At 42.1% G+C, this 22,912-nt stretch overlaps 1 protein-coding gene across 4 annotated transcripts in view; it reads left to right on the forward strand.

Annotated features, from left to right (window-relative positions):
- Positions 1–8,023: 8,023 nt before the first annotated feature.
- Positions 8,024–22,912, forward strand: part of slc38a10 (solute carrier family 38 member 10) — a 35,364-nt gene continuing 20,475 nt past the window's right edge. For 3 of the 4 annotated variants that reach the window (XM_060940002.1, XM_060940005.1, XM_060940004.1), the window contains exons 1-7: positions 8,024–8,225; positions 8,395–8,635; positions 12,937–13,054; positions 13,235–13,280; positions 13,391–13,484; positions 18,817–18,960; positions 21,878–22,002. In XM_060940002.1, coding sequence (XP_060795985.1) covers positions 8,546–8,635; positions 12,937–13,054; positions 13,235–13,280; positions 13,391–13,484; positions 18,817–18,960; positions 21,878–22,002 — 617 coding nt within the window. In that variant the 5' untranslated portion in view covers positions 8,024–8,225; positions 8,395–8,545. Of the gene's footprint in view, positions 8,226–8,394; positions 8,636–12,936; positions 13,055–13,234; positions 13,281–13,390; positions 13,485–18,816; positions 18,961–21,133; positions 21,259–21,877; positions 22,003–22,912 lie in introns of all 4 variants that reach the window. The other variant, XM_060940003.1, reaches the window with a different exon arrangement.

Raw genomic sequence — 22,912 nt, forward strand, 5'->3', positions numbered from 1 at the left:
TATATATATATATATATATATATATATATATATATATATGGGCGGCACGGTGGTGTAGTGGTTAGCGCTGTCGCCTCACAGCAAGAAGGTCTGGGTTCGAGCCCCGTGGCCAGTGAGGGCCCTTCTGTGCGGAGTTTGCATGTTCTCCCCGTGTCCGCGTGGGTTTCCTCCGGGTGCTCCGGTTTCCCCCACAGTCCAAAGACATGCAGGTTAGGTTAACTGGCGACTCTAAATTGACCGTAGGTGTGAATGTGAGTATGAATGGTTGTCTGTGTCTATGTGTCAGCCCTGTGATGACCTGGCGACTTGTCCAGGGTGTACCCCGCCTTTCGCCCGTAGTCAGCTGGGATAGGCTCCAGCTTGCCTGCGACCGTGTAGAAGGATAAAGCGGCTAGAGATAATGAGATGAGATATAACACAACCTTTTATAATGTGTAAGTGCAAGGTCTGTTCATTTTAATGACTACACACAAATACGAGGACTGGTACTTGTGCATGCTTTTACATGCTCAAATCCTGCCTGCATATAAGCATATAAATTTCCTTGAGGTAAAAAAAAAATACAAGAAGTTTGTGTGTGTGCGCACTTGTGTGTAGTGTTGGAAAGTAACTGAAAACATGCAGTTATGCAGTGAAGGTAATTTTATATTTCATAGTATTACATGAATGCCTTATCTCCTGAAAGGGTACTTTACATGAATAATAACTAATGTTTTTTTGAACAGTAGTAGAAGAAGAGGTCTATATTTGTCACATGCACACTCAAGCACAGTGAAATTCGTCCTCTGCATTTAACCCATCTGAAGCAGTGAACGCACGCATGCACACACACACACACACACACACACACACACACACACACACACACACACACACACACACACAAATGAGCAATGAGCATACACACATACCCAGATCAGTGGGCAGCTAAGCTATAGCGCCTGGGGAGCAGTTAGGGGTTAGGTGTCTTGCTCAAGGGTACTTCAGCCCAAGGCCACCCCATGTTAACCTAACCACATGCCTTTGGACTGTGGGGGAAACCGGAGCACCCGGAGGAAACCCACGCAGCCACGGGGAGAACATGCAAACTCCACACAGAAAGGTCCCCGTCGGCCAATGGGCTTGAACCCAGAACCTTCTTGCTGTGAGACAACAGTGCTAACCACTATTCCACCATGCTACCCCACCTAACTATATGATTTTAGTATTTGTTGTTCACCTTATGAGGATGAATTTCAGATTATTTCATCTCAGGTAGTTTCCTAAGAGCTAATAAAGGTGCTGCAGGTACAGTAAATATCAGTGGTTCAGGGGGCACTGGAGACAACCCTATATCCCTGGCAGCATTCTCACCCCATCGCAGACAGAGAGGGCCACCCACAATTAACCCATCACCCAAATATTTATACACACCGTAGGCGTATTTCTTCTTTATATGGTTTTGAGTTCAAAACTATGCTGAAAAAAATATAGCTTTGGCACATGCTGAACAAAGCAAAGCAAATAACTACAATTACAGGAAACATAGAGCAGCCGCTTTGTTTCAGAACACTTCAAAAACAGAGCCGGGAGGAAAACATAATGACAAAGGGATGACAGTTTAATTCTGTAACCACACTGGCCACCTCTGCCTCAATCCTTCCCGAAGCTCTTTACCCTGACCCAGCTCACTCTACTGTACAAGGCCATCTCCTACAACAACAGCACACATCACACAGGGTGGATCACTCTCTTCACTTATCTTGTACAGCATTACAGAAGTAAATTTCAGTGAGAGGAGAAAAAAGTGAAGGACAAGACGTAATGGAGAAACATCACCTTGAAAGTGTGTTCAGGCCAGGATGAAGGAGTCCACAATGCCTGCCCTTGATCAGGCCAGTGTAAGAACAAAGTGGAGATAGGGAGGACAGAGCAGTCTTTCATGTGTGTGCTTGATGTCTTTGTGCAGGACAACAAATCACATACACATCCTGATTACCTGGTTGTACTAACCTCAGAGTGCATGTGGACTTACGTTTTCCATGCTCAACAACAATTCTGAAGACCAGAGATGTGTGTAATATTTGGATTTGTGTGTATACACGTAGTTTTACAACAGGAAATATAAATGGAGCGTGGTACTAAGAATCAATTATCCTGAATGAATTTTACTTATTGCTATTTAAAAAGACATTTCCTGTTTAGAACAGCATAATGTGTTTTTCTTTGGCTAACCCCAAAACTCTGACCACCAGCTGTCTTATAGCACTCTGCTCATATTTCGGACCAACAGAACGAGAGAGAAGGAGGAAACAGCGCAATAAAAAGTGAGAGCGAGAGAATGAGGGAGCACGAGGAGGGGGTCCAAGATTCCAGGCAGGAGTGTGTGGCGCGTGTGTGTGCGCTGGGAGAGAAAATGGATGGATGTTGATTCTAACCTGTCACCACTGTGTGGCCATTTGGGCCAATATAAAATCCCTGATGTGTCTTTGATTCCTTCTCACTTCTACTGCTGGTCTGACATGAATGGGAATAGAGTGCAGGCAAAGATTATAGTGAGAGATATGTAAACTATGCAGAAAAGGGAAGAGAGTGTGGACCAAGGTTTGTATTACAGAAAAGTGAAAATGGATCGAGAAAATAGAGAAGGAGAGTGTTCAGTTTATGGATGAGAAAAGAAGAACAGTATAAAGTGAGCTGAAAAAAGCAAGACTAGTTTTAGTAAAGGGTGTAGGTCTTGTTTGAAGATATAATTTTATATATCACTGTTGAAGTCTTAGGCATCCTATTTTTTTCATACAAACTTTGTTATAGATTTCTATTTTATGACTTCTACATTATCGAGTCAATACAAAAACGTTATAGAGTTCCAAACTTTCATTTTCCAGCGCAAAATTAAATGTAAAAAAAAGTTTGTATCTGAGCAGCATATTACATAAGAGACCACTTTTCAGATTAAAAAGAAAACATAATGAAGGCTACTGGGCTTTGCTGCAAAATTAAGAAGCAAGTGTGACGGTCAAAGTGTCCAGAAGAACTGTGGCTGGTTCTGCAAGATGCTCAGTAAAACCTACAGCTCAATTCCTTATAAAACTGCACTCACTGTACCTGAGACTACTATATATTTTTTAAAGCAAAGGGTCATGTCACACCAACTATTGACTTTGTTTCATTTATTATGGTTCACTACTCTCTCTCTCTCTCTCTCTCTCTCTCTCTCTGTCATACATACATACATACATACATACATACATACATACATACATACATACATACATACATATATGTGTGTGTGTGTGTGTGTATATATATATATATATATATATATATATATATATATATATATATATATATAAAACACACATTCACTGGATATGAGCAATCATGTGCTCTGATTGGTTACTCTACTACTAGGCTATCAGCTCATATACCGTGAGTAGAGAAAAACAAAATGACAGAGCATGTTGCTGAACCAACTGAGGACAAAATAAAAACTCTACTCGAAAACAAAACCCCCAAAATACAAAAAAAAACCACAACAAAATATGGAATGAAAGTATTTGATTGGAAGAACATATCTTTTTTTATTTTTCAAGAATTATTCCTATAGCATTTTTCACAAATTGCTACTGCCGTTTTACCGGTTTGTTTACATTCTAAACGGAAATTATTTTGTCGGACATTCTGTATGAAGTTTTTATTTATTGAATTTGCAAAAAATGAATATAAAAATGCTCCATTTCTCAAAATCCAGTGAATGTGAATAGAATAAAACAGTTATTCCACTCAATCTTGTTGTACATGGTTTGTAGCCAACTCGGTGCTGCACTCATCATCATAGGCTCTCAGCTCATGTACGACTCGATTTTGTGGAATAACTGTTTTATATATATATATATATATATATATATATATATATATATATATATATATATATATATATATATATATAGTTGCACCAATTGCATATTACTTGGAAAATTGGTTGAGACAAGCTCATTCACATGAAAGATTTCCCATCAACTTGATGTGATGACATTTTTGTTATAGTCACTCTGAATTTAGCCAAGGTGCCACACTATAGGCATGGTTATTTCTAGCCTTCTGGGGTCTCTCAGCAAGATTTGCATCATGAAGCACTATTTTACTGCAACAGCCCCCTCAGGAGAGTATGAGGTGGTGGCAGAATAAACAACTGCATTTGTCAGTGGTATCTGCACATGGTAAATTAAATGAATACTTAAAAAAAAATTATCAGGTTCATTTGATGCGCTCATTCCCACATGTATTTAATATAATTCCTTGATTTTTGTATACTTCAGAATGTATACATAAATATGTACACAAGTATATAAATGTGGAGATTCACACATTCAGCACTAACACGTTTTAACAAGTCTTTTATGTAGTGAAATCCTAGCTGACATCAGACTGATGAGCCAACAGCATCATCCTACAATCATGGATACTCTCCGTTCACAAATTTCACAAACTGTTTTTTGATCTATTGATATAAATTGCATTGTTGATATGGATCAACAGCATAAAATTCTGGAGCAGAATGGAATGTTTCTGCATTTGTAGTATTAATTGTCTTGCTAGGTGTTATACTATAAAAATAGTGTGCAACTAATAATTACAAAAAAAAAAACAATACCAAAAAAGCTGTGTAATTTACATAAATTTATCAAATTTTAATCAATATTTTTGCACTAAAATTGTGTTTTAAAATGTGTTTATTATATGCATATGGCTAATCTCTACAAAATGATTTTTTTAAAAAATAGGAACTCTGAATGATAATACATGGCTAAATTATAATATTATTAGAATTATTAATAACAGTATTGTTAAATAACAGCATCCATATGTATATTGTATATGTGCATATTTTGTTTCATTGTATGAATAAAATGTCACTTTTAAAGTCAAAATTGAAAACTGATACTTGGAAGCAAAATCATCATTTTTACATATTTATTTAATTTAAATAAACAGACAAACTATTAATTGATGTCACTGTTCTTATTAAACATCCTGTGAGAAAGAAGGTATAATGTGGGGCTTATTAATCGATTAAATCTGTAAGGCTGGAATGGAATTGGGACTGAGCATTAGAGGAGAACAGGAGGAATGATATTCCTGAGTTCTATCTGTTCCTTTTAGACAGAAGGCAGGAGAGTTAGGGGCTGAAATCAGGTCAATATCAGAGCAGGGACAAAACAAAGCTATACACATCAGCAAATAGAAATTTAGTTCAAATATAGACACAGGGTGAACTAGAGAATTCTGACTACTTTCCCCTCTCTCCTGGCAAAATAAAGACCAGACAGGCACTTCCAAAGAGGCAGGCCCCGAAGGAGCGAACTAACAGCAGAAACAGCTCTAGTGCTATGCAGTGGTGAGTTCTTTCACAACACACTAATAAGGAAACTGTGCTGAAATCCAAAGCATTTTATCATAACATTTAGCTTCGAAAAAATTCTGCCCTAAAGTCCTCAAAGACCTCTTATTTCTGAGCAATCCAATACCTCCTAGACATACCAGTCTTCGCTCACCACCATGCAGTCATGAGATGCCTTCTTTCTTTGCAAAAGCCCCCTACCAAGGTTGTATCTCAAAAATCAGTCTGGTGTTGGCATTCACACCACCAAGCTTCATGGAGGTATGGAGGTATTTTAATAGGAGTGACTCAGTAGAACCAAACACAGGGGCTCTTTCTGTGCTGTCTGCAGGTAACAGGCCAAGCCTTTGACGAGTCTCTGCATCCCTGGTGGCTGATATATGGTGGGCTTGAGGGTCTAGCTGTAGCGAGTTGAGGAGCAGCGGCTATATAGATCAACCCATCAGCACAGCTCTTGTCACCCCTCCATTTTTATGAGTTTATCTTTTTCTCTAGAGATTTATGGCAGTTTCTCTACTTCATGGGTGTTTGAGTGGAGTTACTTAAGCCTAATTCAGTATGAAGACCTAATTGAGATGCCCTCACAGTCCCAACAGTTGGAGGATGTGGGGGAGGGTTGGATGTATGGAAAAGCACAGAAGGAAAGAAGGAAGGAAGGAGGGAGAAAGGAGGGAGGCCTGTAAAATAACTGAATGTCAGGCGAAGACGCCTGCCATGTCTGCATCGAGAACCCTTTAATGAAATGAGACAGTTCTGCTTTCTCCGCAACTTTCAAGTAGAGCTTCTCACACACATGCACTCACAGATAAACAACTGATGGCCAGAATATATAATCTGGAAAGAGCTTATTTTTAATTGCTGTACTTCCTACCTCTCTGTTCAGGGGCAAGCAATATTAAAAATGTCAGTGACTTTAAAATAAATGCACTTTTATAAAATGATCTTCTAGTGTGTCTATGGTTTTCTTACAGTATGAATGACGCACAGGATTGAGTTGTAGCAAATGGTGTAAATGTCACGCTGACAGTTTTACTGTCTAGTCACACATTCCAAAAATATGAGCCATGCCTGAGTATGACTTTGAGAAGACAAAATTCGCATCAACTGTCTGACCCTTACTGAGTGATAGCTCTATCACTTAGTACTGTTCATGAATAACTTATCCAACCCACTCTGTTTCTGAACGAACAAATAATTAAAGGAATAAATGAATAAATAAACAACTTAAACATAAAATTAAAACATTCAGAATAATAACACATAGTAATTCTAGAGAACAACCCCAATCTAAATAGTTATATCTTGACAGGCAAAACCATTAGGCCAAAGAGTAAACAGCATAAAGTATAATAATATACCAATAATATGTTTTCTGAGCCATTGCTTCTAATATGGGACTTAGCTGAGTAGAAACCTCTGGATAGTGATTTTGATTTGACCCCAACATCCTCTCAGGCTTCCATAATAAATAGATGTGACCTTTGGTTGAATGGCATACCACTCTTGTCTTCCCTTTATTCATGATTATCAACATAATAGGTGTTATCTGAAGCCTTTTAGCACTGCTGATGGTTACGAGAGAATGCTTTAATAGATTTCAGGAGAACAAAGGTAGGCAATGTTTAGTTGGGCATGTCAGTCTTTTTGTGTGTGGAGAAGTCCTACATTAAAAACCCCATTCACAGGCCTGGTTGATGTGTAATTAAATGTGATTACTGAGGCAGTTTGTGTGTGTCCTTTCTGAGGTCGCAGATGCATGCTCACATACTCGCACACACTTGAGGGTAGCAGCAGGTTTCATCCCCCTTCCTTCAGTTCCTGAGGGAGTCTGTGAGGTTTGGTGGCTCATGGGAAATTTTGTGCATGCCTGAGTCCACAAAGACTCCCATTCAGTTGCACGCATGCTTGACCTCTCACAGTTCAGCACTCGGCTTTGTGCTTGCGTGACCCCACACTGACCAGGGGCTTCCCCTGAGGTCAGCAGTTCAATCGGATGCCTGTGTCTAATTTCATCCTGGATATAGTACTCCTCAAATCGACACAGAAATCTGCCCCACTGGCCCACAGTCTTGCCTCCTTTTCTCCTGTTCTGCTGGGACCTAATTCCAATTTTCAGGGATTAGGTGTGGACTGACAAGACCCTCCAGCCAATAAGCCGAATTGTCAGGTTGGTTCAGAGGCCAGTGGTATACAATAGCCAGACTTTTCCTGTCTTCCATCTAAACCTGCTTTCTAAAAGTGCAGTCTCGAATCCTGTCCTTAGAGAGTATTGGCTGGTGTATACCGGACACAACCTCACTGCTCCAGCTGGGCCACTAACACTCCAGGAGGTGCCTGAAGCCTGGATTCCACAAAGCTCCTGTTGCACCCTTCATTCCTGTTTCCCTTTCCTGCTCATATCTTTGCCGAAAAGAAATAACAACATGCAAAGTGTTAAGTGATGACAGACTGGGGAAATAATAGGACTTTGACAATTGTACTGTGTGCAAGAAGACTCGGGAATGTATTACCTGCCTCTACATTAACATCATATCTCATAGAAGTTATTATAGCCGGAGGATGTTTTTCTTCCTCCAGGCCACAGGGGGCAGCACATAACGCGAGCCTGCTGCTGGCGCGTCCACTTCCTGGTTACTCACCGAGGAAGTAGTGTTATTGTGAAGCTCTCCCAGAAGTATTTACGTCAAGTATAACGTGTGCGGTTATATATACACGTAAAAAAAAAGAAAAGAAAGTTAATTTTAATCCCGAGTGGTTGGGCTGCTAGACAACGAAAAATTAAAAATATTAACGATACCGATGGTAACGTAGGATTTGATGTTGGAGGGGAAGTGAGGACGTGGTATGTATGTAACGTTACCTGAATACATGCGTTGTTTGTGTAGTAATTTACCTAACGCTGCTTTTTCTTTGTAATGTTAGTGTAAACATGCCTTGTGTTTTTGGAGTCGAAATATTTACACGTTACATGGTTTACTTTTCAGTGTGTGTGTTGTGTTTGTCTCCCACAGAGCGCCACGTCACTGACGAGTGCAGGAAACATCACACACTCACAACCCTGCCTGGATTAGATCACAAATACAAACAAACCCCTCTGTTCCAGTGCTGACTGTTTCCCTTAAAACACTCGAATATAAAGCTGTGCCCTTCAAGAAAGCTAAAATGACGTCATCTAATTTGGGTTTAATAATGAACGTGGTGAACAGCATTGTGGGAGTCAGTGTGCTGACCATGCCCTTCTGCTTCAAACAGGTAAACAGACTATCATCTCATCTCATTATCTGTAGCCGCTTTATCCTGTTCTACAGGGTCGCAGGCAAGCTGGAGCCTATCCCAGCTGACTACGGGTGAAAGGCGGGGTACACCCTGGACAAGTCGCCAGGTCATCACAGGGCTGACACATAGACACAGACAACCATTCACACTCACATTCACACCTACGGTCAATTTAGAGTCACCAGTTAACCTAACCTGCATGTCTTTGGACTGTGGGGGAAACCCACAGGGAGAAGATGCAAACTCCGCACAGAAAGGCCCTCACCGGCCACGGGGCTCGAACCCAGACCTTCTTTCTGTGAGGCGACAGCGCTAACCACTACACCACAGACTATTATTATTCTCATCTCATCTCATTATCTGTAGCCGCTTTATCCTGTTCTACAGGGTCGCAGGCAAGCTGGAGCCTATCCCAGCTGACTACGGGCGAAAGGCGGGGTACACCCTGGACAAGTCGCCAGCTCATCGCAGGGCTGACACATAGACACAGACAACCATTCACACCTACGGTCAATTTAGAATCACCAGTTAACCTAACCTGCATGTCTTTGGACTGTGGGGGAAACCGGAGCACCCGGAGGAAACCCACACGGACACGGGGAGAAGATGCAAACTCCGCACAGAAAGGCCCTCACCGGCCACGGGGCTCGAACCCAGACCTTCTTGCTGTGAGGCGACAGCGCTAACCACTACACCACAGACTATTATTATTATTGTCATCGGACGATGATGTGATCTGTCGTGTGAACAGGGAGCAAGTGGAGGAAAACTTAGAGACATGGAGATATGCACAAGAGAGAAGGGGAATGAAAGAGTACATGTGCATGTGTGAGTGAGGGTGAGGACAGTGGAATGGTACAGCTACAAGGACTAGAGGTGGTCAAAGCAGATGAGTTCAAATATCTAGGGTCAGCTGTACAAAGCAATGGTGAGTGAAGAAGAGAGTGCAAGCAGGGTTGGAATGGATGGAGGAGTGTCAGGAGTGATTTGTGACAGAAGGTTGCCAGCAAGAGTGAAAGGGAAAGTGTACAAGACCAGCTGTGTTGTATAGTTTGGGGATAATGGCACTGACAAAAAGACTGGAGGTAGCTGAGCTGAAGATGCTGAGATTTTCACTGGGAGTGATAAAGTTGGACAGGATGAAAAACGAGAATATTAGAGGGACAGGACATGTAGGGCGTCTTGGAGACAAAGTGAGAGAGGTGAGATCGAGATGGTATCCAGGGTATATTGGGAAAAGAATGCTGGAGATGGAGTTGCCAGGTAGAAGGAAAAGAGGCAGAGCAAAGATGAGATTTATGGATGTGGTGAAGGAGGACATGAGGACGGTTGGTGCGACAGAAAAAGATATGAAGGACAGGAGGAGATCCGCTGTGGCGACCCCTAATGCGAACAGTCGAAAGAAGATGATAATTTAAACCACAGTCTGTGGCTCGTGTTAGAATCTGACACATCCTTAGTGCACTCATTTATATGTGACACAGCCAGAATATACACTCACCGAGCACTTTCTTAGGAACATCTGTACACCTACTCATTTATGCAGTTATCTAATCAGCCAAACTTGTGCCAGCAGTGCAATGCTTAAAGTCTTGTATATATGGGTAAGTAGCTTTGAGCAATGTGCTCATCAGAATGGGCAAAAATGTCTGTTATTTTCATTGTGGCATGATGATTGGTGCCAGACAGGCTGTTTTTTTGAGTATTTCTATACCTCCTGATCACGTGGGATTCTCTAGCACAACAGTCTTTTTGAGGCGGGAGGTCAACAGTGAATGGCCAGCCTGGTTCGAGCTGACAGAAAGGCTACAGTGACTCAGGTAACCACTCTGTACATTTGTGGTGAGCAGAAAAGCATCTCCGAATGCACACCATGTTGAAACTTGAGGCGGATGGGTGACAGCAGCAGATCATGTCCGATTCCACTTCTGTCAGCCAAGAACAGAAATCTGAGGCTTTAATGGGCAGAGGCTCGCCAAAACTGGACAGCTGAAGACTGGACGTAGCTTGATCTGATGAATCTCAATTTCCACCGAGCCACACGGATGATAGGGTCAAAACTTGATGCCAGCATCATGAATTCATTGACCCAACCTGCATTATGTCAACAGTCCAGGCTGGTGGAGGTGGTGTAATGGTGTGGGGAATGTTTTCTTGGCACACTTTGGGCCTGTTAATACCAATTAATCATCGCTTGAACGTCACAGTCTGTTTGTTTGAGTATTGTTGCTGATCCTGTGCATCCCTTCATGACTTTCAGCATGATAATGCACCATGCCACAAAGCAAATGTCATCTGAAACTGGTTTCATGAACATGGCAATGTGTTCAGTGTTCTTCAGCGGTCTTCCCAATCACCAGATCTGAATCCAGTAGAACACCTCTGGGATATCATGCAGTCATGGACATGGACCATAATCTCAAAGCAAAGTTTTTAACATCTTGTGGAATCCATGCCATGAAGAATTGAGGCTGTTTTGAGAACAAATGTCAGCCCTACCCAGTATTAGTATAGTGTTCTTAGTAAAATGTTCAGCGATTTTGTATATTTATGGCTCTGCCATTGAATAGTTTTGTGACTAATTCAATATTTTGTAAAGCACTTCAAGTCATGGACAGATATAAGGGTCTACCATGGGGTCCACTGACATTGTATGCCTTCACTGTGCGTTATGTAGACTGACACAACACAGGCTAAGCACACGAACACAGGATACATCTTGAAGTATGGTGCCAATATGACAACTGGACCTTACAGAGTCTCAGCTCATATACTGTAATAATGTCAATATCAGAATCAGTCTCAGGTACTGATTAATAATCAGAAACTCTCATGTGGTATACCAGAGCCAGAGGGACTGTGATTTTTATTTATTCTGTTCCAGTGGTGGAAATCACTACCCACCATTATCAAATGTGTTTATTATTGAGGTCTTATAGTTATAAGCCTGTTTGACTAGTTGCATAAATTTGAAATGGTTTAATCCAAACCTTAATAACTGGAAAAACAAGTAGACCTAATAAATCTGTCAACTTGAACCCAGTGTTTTTTGTTGGTACGAGCTTCAGAAATAAAAAGCTCAATAGCTCTAATAAATAGCCAGATTAATATTGTACATATTTGAATAATGAGCTGTGCAAAAAGGGGCAGTGGATTTATTTTTTTAAAGAAGTTCTTTCTGCAAACTTTTTTTGAAGTAATTAATTTCATTACTGTAGTTAGGAATGATTGGATTTTATATTTTCATTAAGAGATGTGCATGCATTGCCTTCCCTCACTACCCCCTGAGACAACGCATGCACATCTCTTAATTATTTCTGTTTTTATGTTACTTTAATTTTACTTTAATTTTTATATTGAGGACTTTGAATCTGGGGCGGCACGGTGGTGTAGTGGTTAGCATTGTCGCCTCACAGCAAGAAGGTCCGGGTTCGAGCCCTGTGGCCGGCGAGGGCCTTTCTGTGTGGAGTTTGTATGTTCTCCCCGTGTCCGCGTGGGTTTCCTCCGGGTGCTCCGGTTTCCCCCACAGTTCAGACATGCAGGTTAGGTTAACTGGTGACTCTAAATTGACCGTAGGTGTGAATGTGAGTGTGAATGGTTGTCTGTGTCTATGTGTCAGCCCTGTGATGACCTGGCGACTTGTCCAGGGTGTACCCCGCCTTTCGCCCATAGTCAGCTGGGATAGGCTCCAGCTTGCCTGCGACCCTGTAGAACAGGATAAAGCGGCTAGAGATGATGAGATGAGACTTTGAATCTTTTTATTGCTATACTGTTAAACTCCTGTAGGGTTCCAATGCTGAGAGACTTGTTTCTAGTCCTTATCTCATCCAACACATTTCATTGTAAGTTGACTCTGTGTTAACATACATATGACAAAAATAAAAACAACTGAACTTCATGTCCCTTTTCAGATGATCTTGACATTAGGGTTCTGAGTGTCAACTGATACTAATTCAATACTGATATAGTCACAGGAACTGAGCTGACTCATGCAAGCTGCTGAAGTTATGTGAAACATCAGATGTGTGATGGTGTCCTGTGTTCACATGCATGATCTGTCAGGTGTCGGTGTTAGACATTCAGGGTATAAAACACAGCAGTGGATTAGAATGGAAAATGTCAATTTTGACCTGGTTTAGGTCCGAAGTTTCAGATTAGTATCAACCCTGATATCTGATTGAGTAAACTGTAGCTTCTTCTGTGCTCTTTTGCTTTATATTAGCAGGAAAAAAACCCTGATTGGCCTCATACAGTATTTGTTTTTGTCTTACGTATAGTGTGGTATAGTGTTAGGCGCACTGATGCTTTTCTTCTGCTCGTGGATGACCCATCAGTCCTGCATGTTTCTGGTCCATGCAGCCTGCAACACCAAGCGCAGGACTTACGCTGGACTGGGTAAGAATGACAAACACACTGCTGACCTTTTGAAAATGACATTTGGCAACAGGAATGTGTTGATGGTTCAGTCACAATGGTTGCCCTGCATATTTTTTTATTATATAATTGTTTTTTTTTTTTTATTCAGACTCAAATACCATAACGGCTGTGCCCAGATTAATTTTTTTTTCTCTGCAGCTTTTCATGCATTTGGTAAACCAGGAAAGGCGCTTGTGGAGCTGAGGTCAGATATGTGATTATTACTCAGTTCAGTTTTTTTTTTTTTCTCCATCAAATCATTCCAATCAGGCTTGACAGACTTTAATGTATTTTAATGTCTCTTTCTCTCTCTAGTATGATAGGCTTAATGCTTGGTACCTGTATTGCATTCTATGTGGTCATTGCAGACCTTGGATCAAACTTCTTTGCCCAACTTTTAGGCCTCCAGGTAAGCATTGCCTCTGTTTTAGATAAGTGTAATACTCGGTTAAATCTGAACTCATTTGTTTTTGCTCATTTTTGTCATCTTGATCTTTATACTCCTATCCTAAATCTGTCTCGATGGTCTGATTATTTGGGGACATGTCTTCAAAATGTGCCATGCTGTGTTCTAAAGTAAGGTTTCTAACATGAAGGCAGGTATTGGTTGACAAAATGAACAAATTTTGCACAAAAAAAACCAACAACTGATCAACCTGGAATGTGTCATGGTCAAAGGCCAGGCTTTATTAATGTCCATACATGTTTATTTTCTTTTATTTTGTAGTGACTCATTGCTATGCCACAGTGTATTGAAATGGCCACAGAAGACACATTTAGAGTGCATTGATGAGAATGCTTAGAAAACATAACGGATATAATTTGTTTGAGGGCTCTATTGCGTGTTGCTCATTATTGCAAACACCAGAATTATAACAATTAATAGTAATTATCAATAAGTTATACCGCGAGTTGGCCTAGTGGTTAGCGTGTCCACCTCTTGATTGGGAGATCGTGAGTTCTACTCGCGGTCGGGTCATGCCAAAGACCATCATGAAAATAATACCTACCGCCGTCTGGTAAGGCGTGCTGTAATACAGATGTGAGTGGGGAGTCAAACTCTTGTGGTCACCAGAGGACTCACCCCCCACTGTAACTCTGGCTCTATAGGCGAGAGGCCGAGGGCTAGGGAAACAGAGATCGGCACCACCCGATGCCGCCTGATTGTATGGCGCGGGAAGGACTTTAGATCAAGAAGTTATTTTGGTATTTACAGTACCAGTCAAAAGTTTGGACACTTCCTGATTTCATAGGCGTTTCTGTATTTTGACATTGTAGAACAATACTGAAGACATCAAAACTATGAAATAACATATGGAATTATGTGGTAAACAAAAACGTGTCCAAAAAAACCAAAATATACAACCCCTGGCAAAAAGTATGGAATCACCAGTCTTGGATGAGCACTCATTCAGACGTTTTATTCTGTAGAACAAACTGAGATCACAAACATGATACAATAATAGTCATTCCAAAGTGCAACTTCTTGGCCTTCAGAAACACTAAAATAAACGAAGAAAATACATTGTGATGGTCAGCAAATGTTACTTTTATAGACCAAGCACAGGGAAAAAAAATGGAATCACTCAATTCCGAGGAAAAAATATGGAATCACTCAATTTTCAGGTAGAAAATAAGGACTCACCCAGTCAATTTCCTTTCCCTAAATTGACACCTGCCTCAGATTAGATCTGCACATTAGTCTGCAGTTAGAAACAGCGCAGTTATCACACCTTGGAGGGCTGCTGGACCAAGTGGATTGGCAAGAATCATGGCTCCAACAAGAGAGATGTCTCTTGAAACAAAAGAGAGGATTGTCAAACTTCTTAAAGGCCAAGTTTACATTAGACCGTATCTGTCTCATTTTCTTCGCGGATGCACTGTCCGTTTACATTAAAACGCCGGGAAACGGGAATCCGCCAGGGTCCACGTATTCAATCCAGATCGTGTCTGGTCCGGTGCTGTGTAAACATTGAGGATACGCTGTGCTGAGCTCTAGCTGGCGTCGTCATTGGACGACGTCACTGTGACATCCACCTTCCTGATTCGCTGGCGTTGGTCATGTGACGCGACTGCTGAAAAACGGCGCGGACTTCCGCCTTGTATCACCTTTCATTAAAGAGTATAAAAGTATGAAAATACTGCAAATACTGATGCAAATACTGCCCATTGTGTAGTTATGATTGTCTTTAGGCTTGCCATCCTTCCACTTGCAAGTGGTAAGTGACTTGCGCACAGCGGCTCAGTCCCGAATCACTGCTCGGCGCTTCACTCGCATGCTCTGTGAGCTGCGCAGGGCCGGAGTGCGCACCCTCCAGAGGGCACTCGCTGTTCAGGGCGGAGTGATTTGGAGCGCAGCCGCTGAGGAGGAAGCGATGAGCCGCACTGACACATTTCAACTTGCGTGCCGAATTAGTCATGTGATTAGCGTATCCGTGTATTGGCGTTGCTGTGTGCACGCAAATCGTGTATTGGCGTTGCTGTGTGCACGCAAATCGTGTATTGGCGTTGCTGTGTGCACGCTAATCGTTTTTAAAAACGTTAATCTGATGATCCGCTGATACGGTCTAATGTAAACCCCACCAAAGAAGGTAACTCTTCACGCATGGTTGCCAAAGATGTGGGCTGTTCACAGTCAGCTGTATCTAAGATATGGACCAAGTACAAACAGCATGGGAAGGTTTTTAAAGCCAAGTGTACTGGTAGACCAAGGAAGACATCAAAGCGTCAAGACAAAAAACTTAAGGCCATATGTCTTGAAAACCGAAAGAGTACAACAAAACAAATAAAGCATAAATGGGAGGAAGCTGGAATCAATGTACAAGTATGTGACCGAACCGTGAGAAATCGCCTAAAGGAAATGGGATTTTCATATAGGAAAGCTAAAAGAAACCCATCATTGACACCTAAACAGAAAAGAACAAGACTACAGTGGGCTAAGGAGAAGCAATCATGGACTGTGGATGACTGGATGAAAGTTATCTTCAGTGATGAATCACGAATCTGCATTGAACAAGGTGATGATGCTGGAACTTTTGTTTGGTGCCGTTCCAGTGAGATTTATGAAGAGGACTGCCTGAAGAAAACATCCAAATTTCCACAATCCTTGATGATATGGGGCTGCATGTCAGGCAAAGGCACTGGGGAGATGGCTGTGGTTACTTCTTCAATAAATGCACAGGTTTACATTGACATTTTGGACAGTTTTCTTATCCCTTCAATTGAAAAGATGTTTGGGGATGATGAAATAATTTTCCAAGATGACAATGCATCGTGCCATAGAGCAAAAACTGTGAAAGCATTCCTTGGTGAAAAACATCCAGTCAATGTCATGGCCTGCAAATATTCCAGATCTCAACCCAATAGAAAACTTGTGGTGGAAATTGAAAAAAATGGTCCACGACAAGGCTCCAGCCTGCAAAGCTGATCTGGCAACTGCAATCAAAGAGAGTTGGCACCAGATTGATGAATACTGTTTGTCACTCATCAAGTCCATGCCTAACGCTACGTTCACACTGCAAGGCTTAATGCTCAATTCCGATTTTTTTGTGAGGTCGTTCACATTAACAAATATATGCGACTTGTATGTGATCCTCAGTATGAACGAAAAGCGACCTAAAAGTGTTCCGCATGCGCATTGCAGGATACGACGACGTCACACGCAGTGAGCATGGCCAGTGTTTACGGAAGTAAAACCTCCCGGTTGCGGTATGACCCATCCAATCTAGCTTGAATAGTTGCATCCCCCCAAATGGAAATCAGCTCCCTAACCTCTGCGTCCTTCCATTGAGAAGATTCTGAACCTTCACAGCCCGAAGCGTCCCTCGCATTGATGTCATGCGCAGGGGCGCAGATACGTTTTTTGAACTGGGAGGGACAAAAAACTGGGGGGGACAAAGCTGCCAGCAAACCAACCCCGATATGCCTGTCAAACTTGTTGTTAGTAACCATAGCAACCAAGCTCGAGCTCGCAACCTGTGCAGTCTGCGCAGCTCAACCAACCGAATATCAGTCTTTGTTTTATGTGAGTTGTTGCAACTATGTATACACTGCTGTGCACCTCAATAAACCGAATGGTAATTAGTCTTTTGATTTTTCCATGAGGTTTGCCTTATACAAAGAAAGACAGCATAGACGTTTTTTCCTCCCTATAAGTGGGGGGGACCGAACGAGGTGAATTTAAATCTGGGTGGGACGAGTCCCACCCTCTATCTGCGCCCGTGATTATGCGCCATGTTGTTGTAACTTTTTTTTGAGAGACCCGCCGCCTACTTCAGCGCAGAATAGTGACGTTTGTGGCTTGTTGATGACGTGTAAGTCGGATGAATGCGACCTGGCGGTTCAGACTGAAGTCGCATATGAAAAGAGTGGATAGGGATCGGAATTAGGACCACATATCCAAACGGCCTGGGTCGGATTTGAAAAAATCGGATCTGTGTCGTTCATATTGTCAATAAAAGATCGGATACAGGTCACATATGGGCGAAAAGATCGGATTTGAGTCACTTCAGCCTGCAGTGTGAACGTAGCCTGAGAGACTGCAAGCCGTTATAAAAGCCAGAGGTGGTGCAACTAAGTACTGGTGATGTGTTTTGAATGTTCTTTTGTTTGTCTGTTTTTCATGATTCCATATTTTTTTCCTCAGAATTGAGTGATTCCATATTTTTTTCCTTGTGCTTGGTCTATAAAAGTAACATTTACTGACTTCCACAATGCTTTTTCTTCATTTCTTTTAGTGTTTCTGAAGGCCAAGAAGTTGCACTTTGGAATGACTTTATTATTGTATCATGTTTGTGATCTGAGTTTGTTCTACAGAGTAAAACGTGTGAATGAGTGCTCATTCAAGACTGGTGATTCCATACTTTTTGCCAGGGGTTGTATTTAATATTTTCGATTCTTCAAAGTGGGGTGGCACGGTGGTGTAGTGGTTAGCGCTGTCGCCTCACAGCAAGAAGGTCCGGGTTCAAACCCCGTGGCCGGCGAGGGCCTTTCTGTGCGGAGTTTGCATGTTCTCCCCATGTCCGCGTGGGTTTCCTCCGGGTGCTCCGGTTTCCCCCACAGTCCAAAGACATGCAGGTTAGGTTAACTGGTGACTCTAAATTGACCGTAGGTGTGAATGTGAGTGTGAATGGTTGTCTGTGTCTATGTGTCAGCCCTGTGATGACCTGGCAACTTGTCCAGGGTGTACCCCGCCTTTCGCCCATAGTCAGCTGGGATAGGCTCCAGCTTGCCTGCGACCCTGTAGGACAGGATAAAGCGGCTAGAGATAATGAGATGAGATTCTTCAAAGTAGCCCCCATTTACCTTGATGATGCTTTGCACGCTATTGGCATTATCTTAACTAGCTTTGAGGTCGTTACCTGGAATGCTTTTCAGTTAACAGGCGTGTCTCGTCAAAAGTTAATTAGTGCAATTTCTTGCCTTCTTAATGTGTTTGAGATCAAACAGTAAATAATAAAAATGGAGTAAATGGCCCTATTCCACAACTGTAGTAATCCATATTCTTTCAAGAACTGTTCAAGTAAGTAAAGAGAAACGAGAGTATCATTACTTTAAGACATGAACTGTCTCTCTTTTAATTAAGAAGAATAATTTTTTTTTAAAAATCCATTGAATTAGGTGTGTCCAAACTTTTGGTACTGTATGGTAGATTGATATCTGTGGTATATTGACTAGATGTGTTAAATGGAAGCAGATATCTCTTTATCTGATGCTAATCCGTGTTCCTCTCACCTCCTCAGGTAACAGGCAGTTTCCGTGTCCTGTTGCTCATTGCTGTGTCACTGTTCATTGTGCTGCCTCTGAGTCTGCAGAGGAACATGATGTCATCTCTCCAGTCATTTTCAGCCATGGCACTGATGTTCTACACACTCTTTATGTTCACGGTGAGTCGCGAACATTATAGTTTTCAGTAAAGTGGAGCTCCTACACTGTGCTTTTATGGTATTAACATTTGTTAAGGGCTTGCCTGTTTTATATTTTGCCCTGAGGGAATGAGTGGCAGACAAGATATGCAACTTGGTTTATTTTAAACCTATTAAAGAGAACCGGAATAGTTTCATGCTTTTATATGACACACTTGTGTAAAGAGAGGAACTTTGACTGTCTCGTAATTAAAAGATTATGTCTGGTACATTTTGCATTTGGTTTCAGTTTTTGCACTTATTGTCATTTTGCTGTCCTCGTTTCCATCCTGTGGTCCAGTGTGTTTTGAGGTTAAGCATCTTACTTGTTTCTTAGAATGTGATTTTTAAAGTACCTCTGGACTTTTCAGGTTTTAGCCTCATTTTTGTTATTCATTGTTCACAGGAAACTGTTGCTTAACAATATTTTCTCACCAGCCCTGTGTCTGAAATCACTCACTATATAGTGAGTTCACCATTTTGTAGTGCTGTCCGAATGTATAGTAAGAATTGTTACACCTTATATAGTGCGCTCAAAGTATCCCACAATGCATCATGAAAAGTAGTGTACAACCTATGGTCACTAACCGAGCAATATATACCATCGTGCATTGCGGTCACGCTGAAAGAAATCAAATCAAAAGCCTCAGATTTGATTTAATAAAAGGTAGCGGCAAAGAAGAAAGTAAGTATTCAGCCTTGATTAAAAAGAACTGAACGATGCAGCAGCGGCACGGTGGTGTAGTGGTTAGCGCTGTCGCTTCACAGCAAGAAGGTCCGGGTTCGAGCCCCGTGGCCGGCGAGGGCCTTTCTGTGCGGAGTTTGCATGTTCTCCCCATGACTGCGAGGGTTTCCTCCAGGTGCTCCGGTTTCCTCCACAGTCCAAAGACATGCAGGTTAGGTTAACTGGTGACTCTAAATTGACCGTAGGTGTGAATGTGAGTGTGAATGGTTGTCTGTGTCTATATGTCAGCCCTGTGATGACCTGGCGACTTGTCCAGGGTGTACCCCGCCTTTCGCCCGTAGGTAGCTGGGATAGGCTCCAGCTTGCCTGCGACCCTGTAGAACAGGATAAAGCGGCTACAGATAATGAGAGATGAGATGAAAGATGCAGCAGACACAAAGTACTTTGTATTTATTAATGTGGGAAATACGCTCAGTATAATATGTATTTATCACAAAAATACATGCATGTATTTATTATTTTGAAAACCCACCAGCCGACTGATCTGGCACGTTTTAATTGTGCGACAGTAGCGACGTAAATAACGGCGAAATGGAGTAGTGTCCGAAAGTGGGTCGTCTCCACCCCCACCCCCCATTTTACCAATGAGCTCACTATATAGTGAGTAGGCGGTAGTGAACGAGTGAGTGGTTTCAGACACAGGGCTTGTTTGCTATGTAGCATTGTGTAGTGTACTGTATATGGTTCTGTTTACAACCTACAAATCAGTGTTGTGTGAGCAGAACCTCGCTGGTTCAGATTAATCTTCCTGATCCAGTTTGTTTTTTCAGTGACATGTTTAACCAGAAGAGTTCGTTCTTAATTCTGAGGAGGTCCTCATGCTTTGAAGGGCCTGATGCATCTTTTTCTCCCACTCCCCCTCAACAATACAAACTTCTAGTGAAAAGCATTACACATATATTAGCACAAGTCACTGTAATATTAAGCTGAATCCATCGCATGCTAATGAATGTTTCTCAGCCACAGCTAATGCATCAGTTTCATTTTATGTAATGGCCTGGCCAGGCATAAATGACTCATAATTCAGTCTTGATAATGGTTTAAATCTGATATAATGTGTTCTGGCTGCGCTACCAACTGCAATAACAGTGCTGTTACAGTAGTTTTACAGAGTTGTATTTGATGCTTAATGTGACAAATGTTTTATGTGCTCAGCTTAACTGTCATTGAATCGTTTGACAGCTTTTTAGTGAATGAAGTTTTAATGTGTAGATTCAGGCCATGCCTGTAGTCGCTTCATAATGTGTAGACACTGGAGCCAGTTTGCTGGGCAGGAACCCTTCCAGGCCCGTGTCGGTCTGGCCTTTAACCCTCTAACCTTAATGTGTCTTCCCTTTGCCCCCTTCTGTGAACCGCTCTACTCCCCACGTGCCCTGCCTCCCTGATGGGCGCTGTCTCGGCTGCTTCTAGATAGTGTTCTCCTCTCTGCGTTACGGCATTATCAGTGGGTCATGGGTGGAAAGAGTGCACCTGTGGCGCATCAAAGGGGTCGTGCAATGTCTGCCAATTATCGCCACTACCTTCTGCTGCCACCCGTAAGTAGCCTACGCCCTGGACTGAAGCATTCTACCATCACGGATTCAACCTGATCCCTGCATTACCCCCAACTCCCCCTACTCTTTCCACCTGCATCCGAACAAACATCATGTGTTCTATTCATCTGTTTGTCTGAGTGTGTGTGTGTAAAATGACATTCTCTTGGGTTTGCGAAAAAGGGCTGATGATTGTGGTTTAGTAAAGAGATATGCTGGAGTCTTAAGGGGCCGCTTGCTCATTTCTTTCATGCCATCCTTTGTTTTTCCCATGACCTTGCGCTCTCCGGAGTATAACTATGTTTTCACTTAAGGAAAATTTTGTTCCTCATGTTTGTTAATCAGGTGGTTGACAATGTAGATTTAAAAACGAGCTAAAATATCAAGGCTTGGCAGTAAATGAAGTACAGATACAGGTGAATCTGTTACTCATGGGGCTGTAACATTCGCCATTGTTTTATTAGCCAGTAGTTTCTTTTAGTTTCTGTTTCTAACTGGGGGCCTCCTCTTTTTCCAATGGCCAATCCGATGGCCTGGTCAGCGTTTGCTTTCCTTCGTCCTCCTCTCAACCTCTTTCATAATGGGACATGCTGTAACCCTGCTGCTTTCCCCTTCGCCACAGATGGTGCTCTCTTCCTTCAAACATGGCCTCCTCAGTGGCCTGTGGCTCAGCAGGGTCATTTACGTACGCTGGGACGGCGTCTTTCGCTGCATCCCTATCTGTGGCATGGCATTCGCCTGTCAGTCGTAAGTACTCCCCTTTCCCTGTTCCATTTCCCTCTTCCTGTGTACATGCTGAGCTGTAGTGACTTTTTTTATTGTCAGTGTGTATATAGGGATGATGTACTAAAATGTTAGCTATAACAGGGCTCCATTTTCATTGCGCAAAAAGACCAGCTTCAGTGAAGGTGTTGAGCTTTTATTTTGTCAGCGTTTGTGTGTGGTTTTGTTAGATTTAGGCAGCTGGAAGCTGTTGGTGCGTCAGGTGTTATGCACTAAGAAAATGGACCCCAACTGCTAGCAGCAACTGCACTAAACTCCTTCTGCGAAAATAATCGGCAGAATTCATTCCTTTTCTCTTCTTTTTGTGTGTGTGGAATACTGCAGTGTGGCACTAATGACACTAACACTCTCACGGCGATAAATGATCTTTACCACTGCAGTCACCATTAATCAAGCACTCCATTCTAACAGAGTTTACACAGCGTCATAGGTTTTGCAGATCATGTTTTAAAGAAAACAAATTTTGGCATCTTTCTGAATTAATCCTAGACAGTGCACATCATGACTACAGTTTTGTAGGTTTTAGTACTTTCAGAAGAACATGTTCATTGTCTAATGATGTTTAGGTGAGGTTTGCAGCTGCAAGAGCTCAAGTAGGTGAGAATAGCTCCAGTGTGCTCCGATGCCAAGTTCCATGTTTTGGTTGCTGGGAAACTTAACTGACTAAATTAGCAAGTGGTAACTACAGACAGCTAGCTACATGAGCTTATTAGCTACTGTAGTTGAGTACATTTAATATTGACACTTATTAAAACAAACAAAAAAAGGGCGGGGAGGATTTCTAACGTAGCACGCCATGTATATGCTCTCGACAAAAAGGCAGCCAACATTTTGGCTATAAGATAATATGGTGTTCTGTCCTCGCCTTGCACAG

Source organism: Neoarius graeffei, chromosome 14, assembly GCF_027579695.1.
Source record: "Neoarius graeffei isolate fNeoGra1 chromosome 14, fNeoGra1.pri, whole genome shotgun sequence".
NCBI lineage: Eukaryota > Metazoa > Chordata > Actinopteri > Siluriformes > Ariidae > Neoarius > Neoarius graeffei.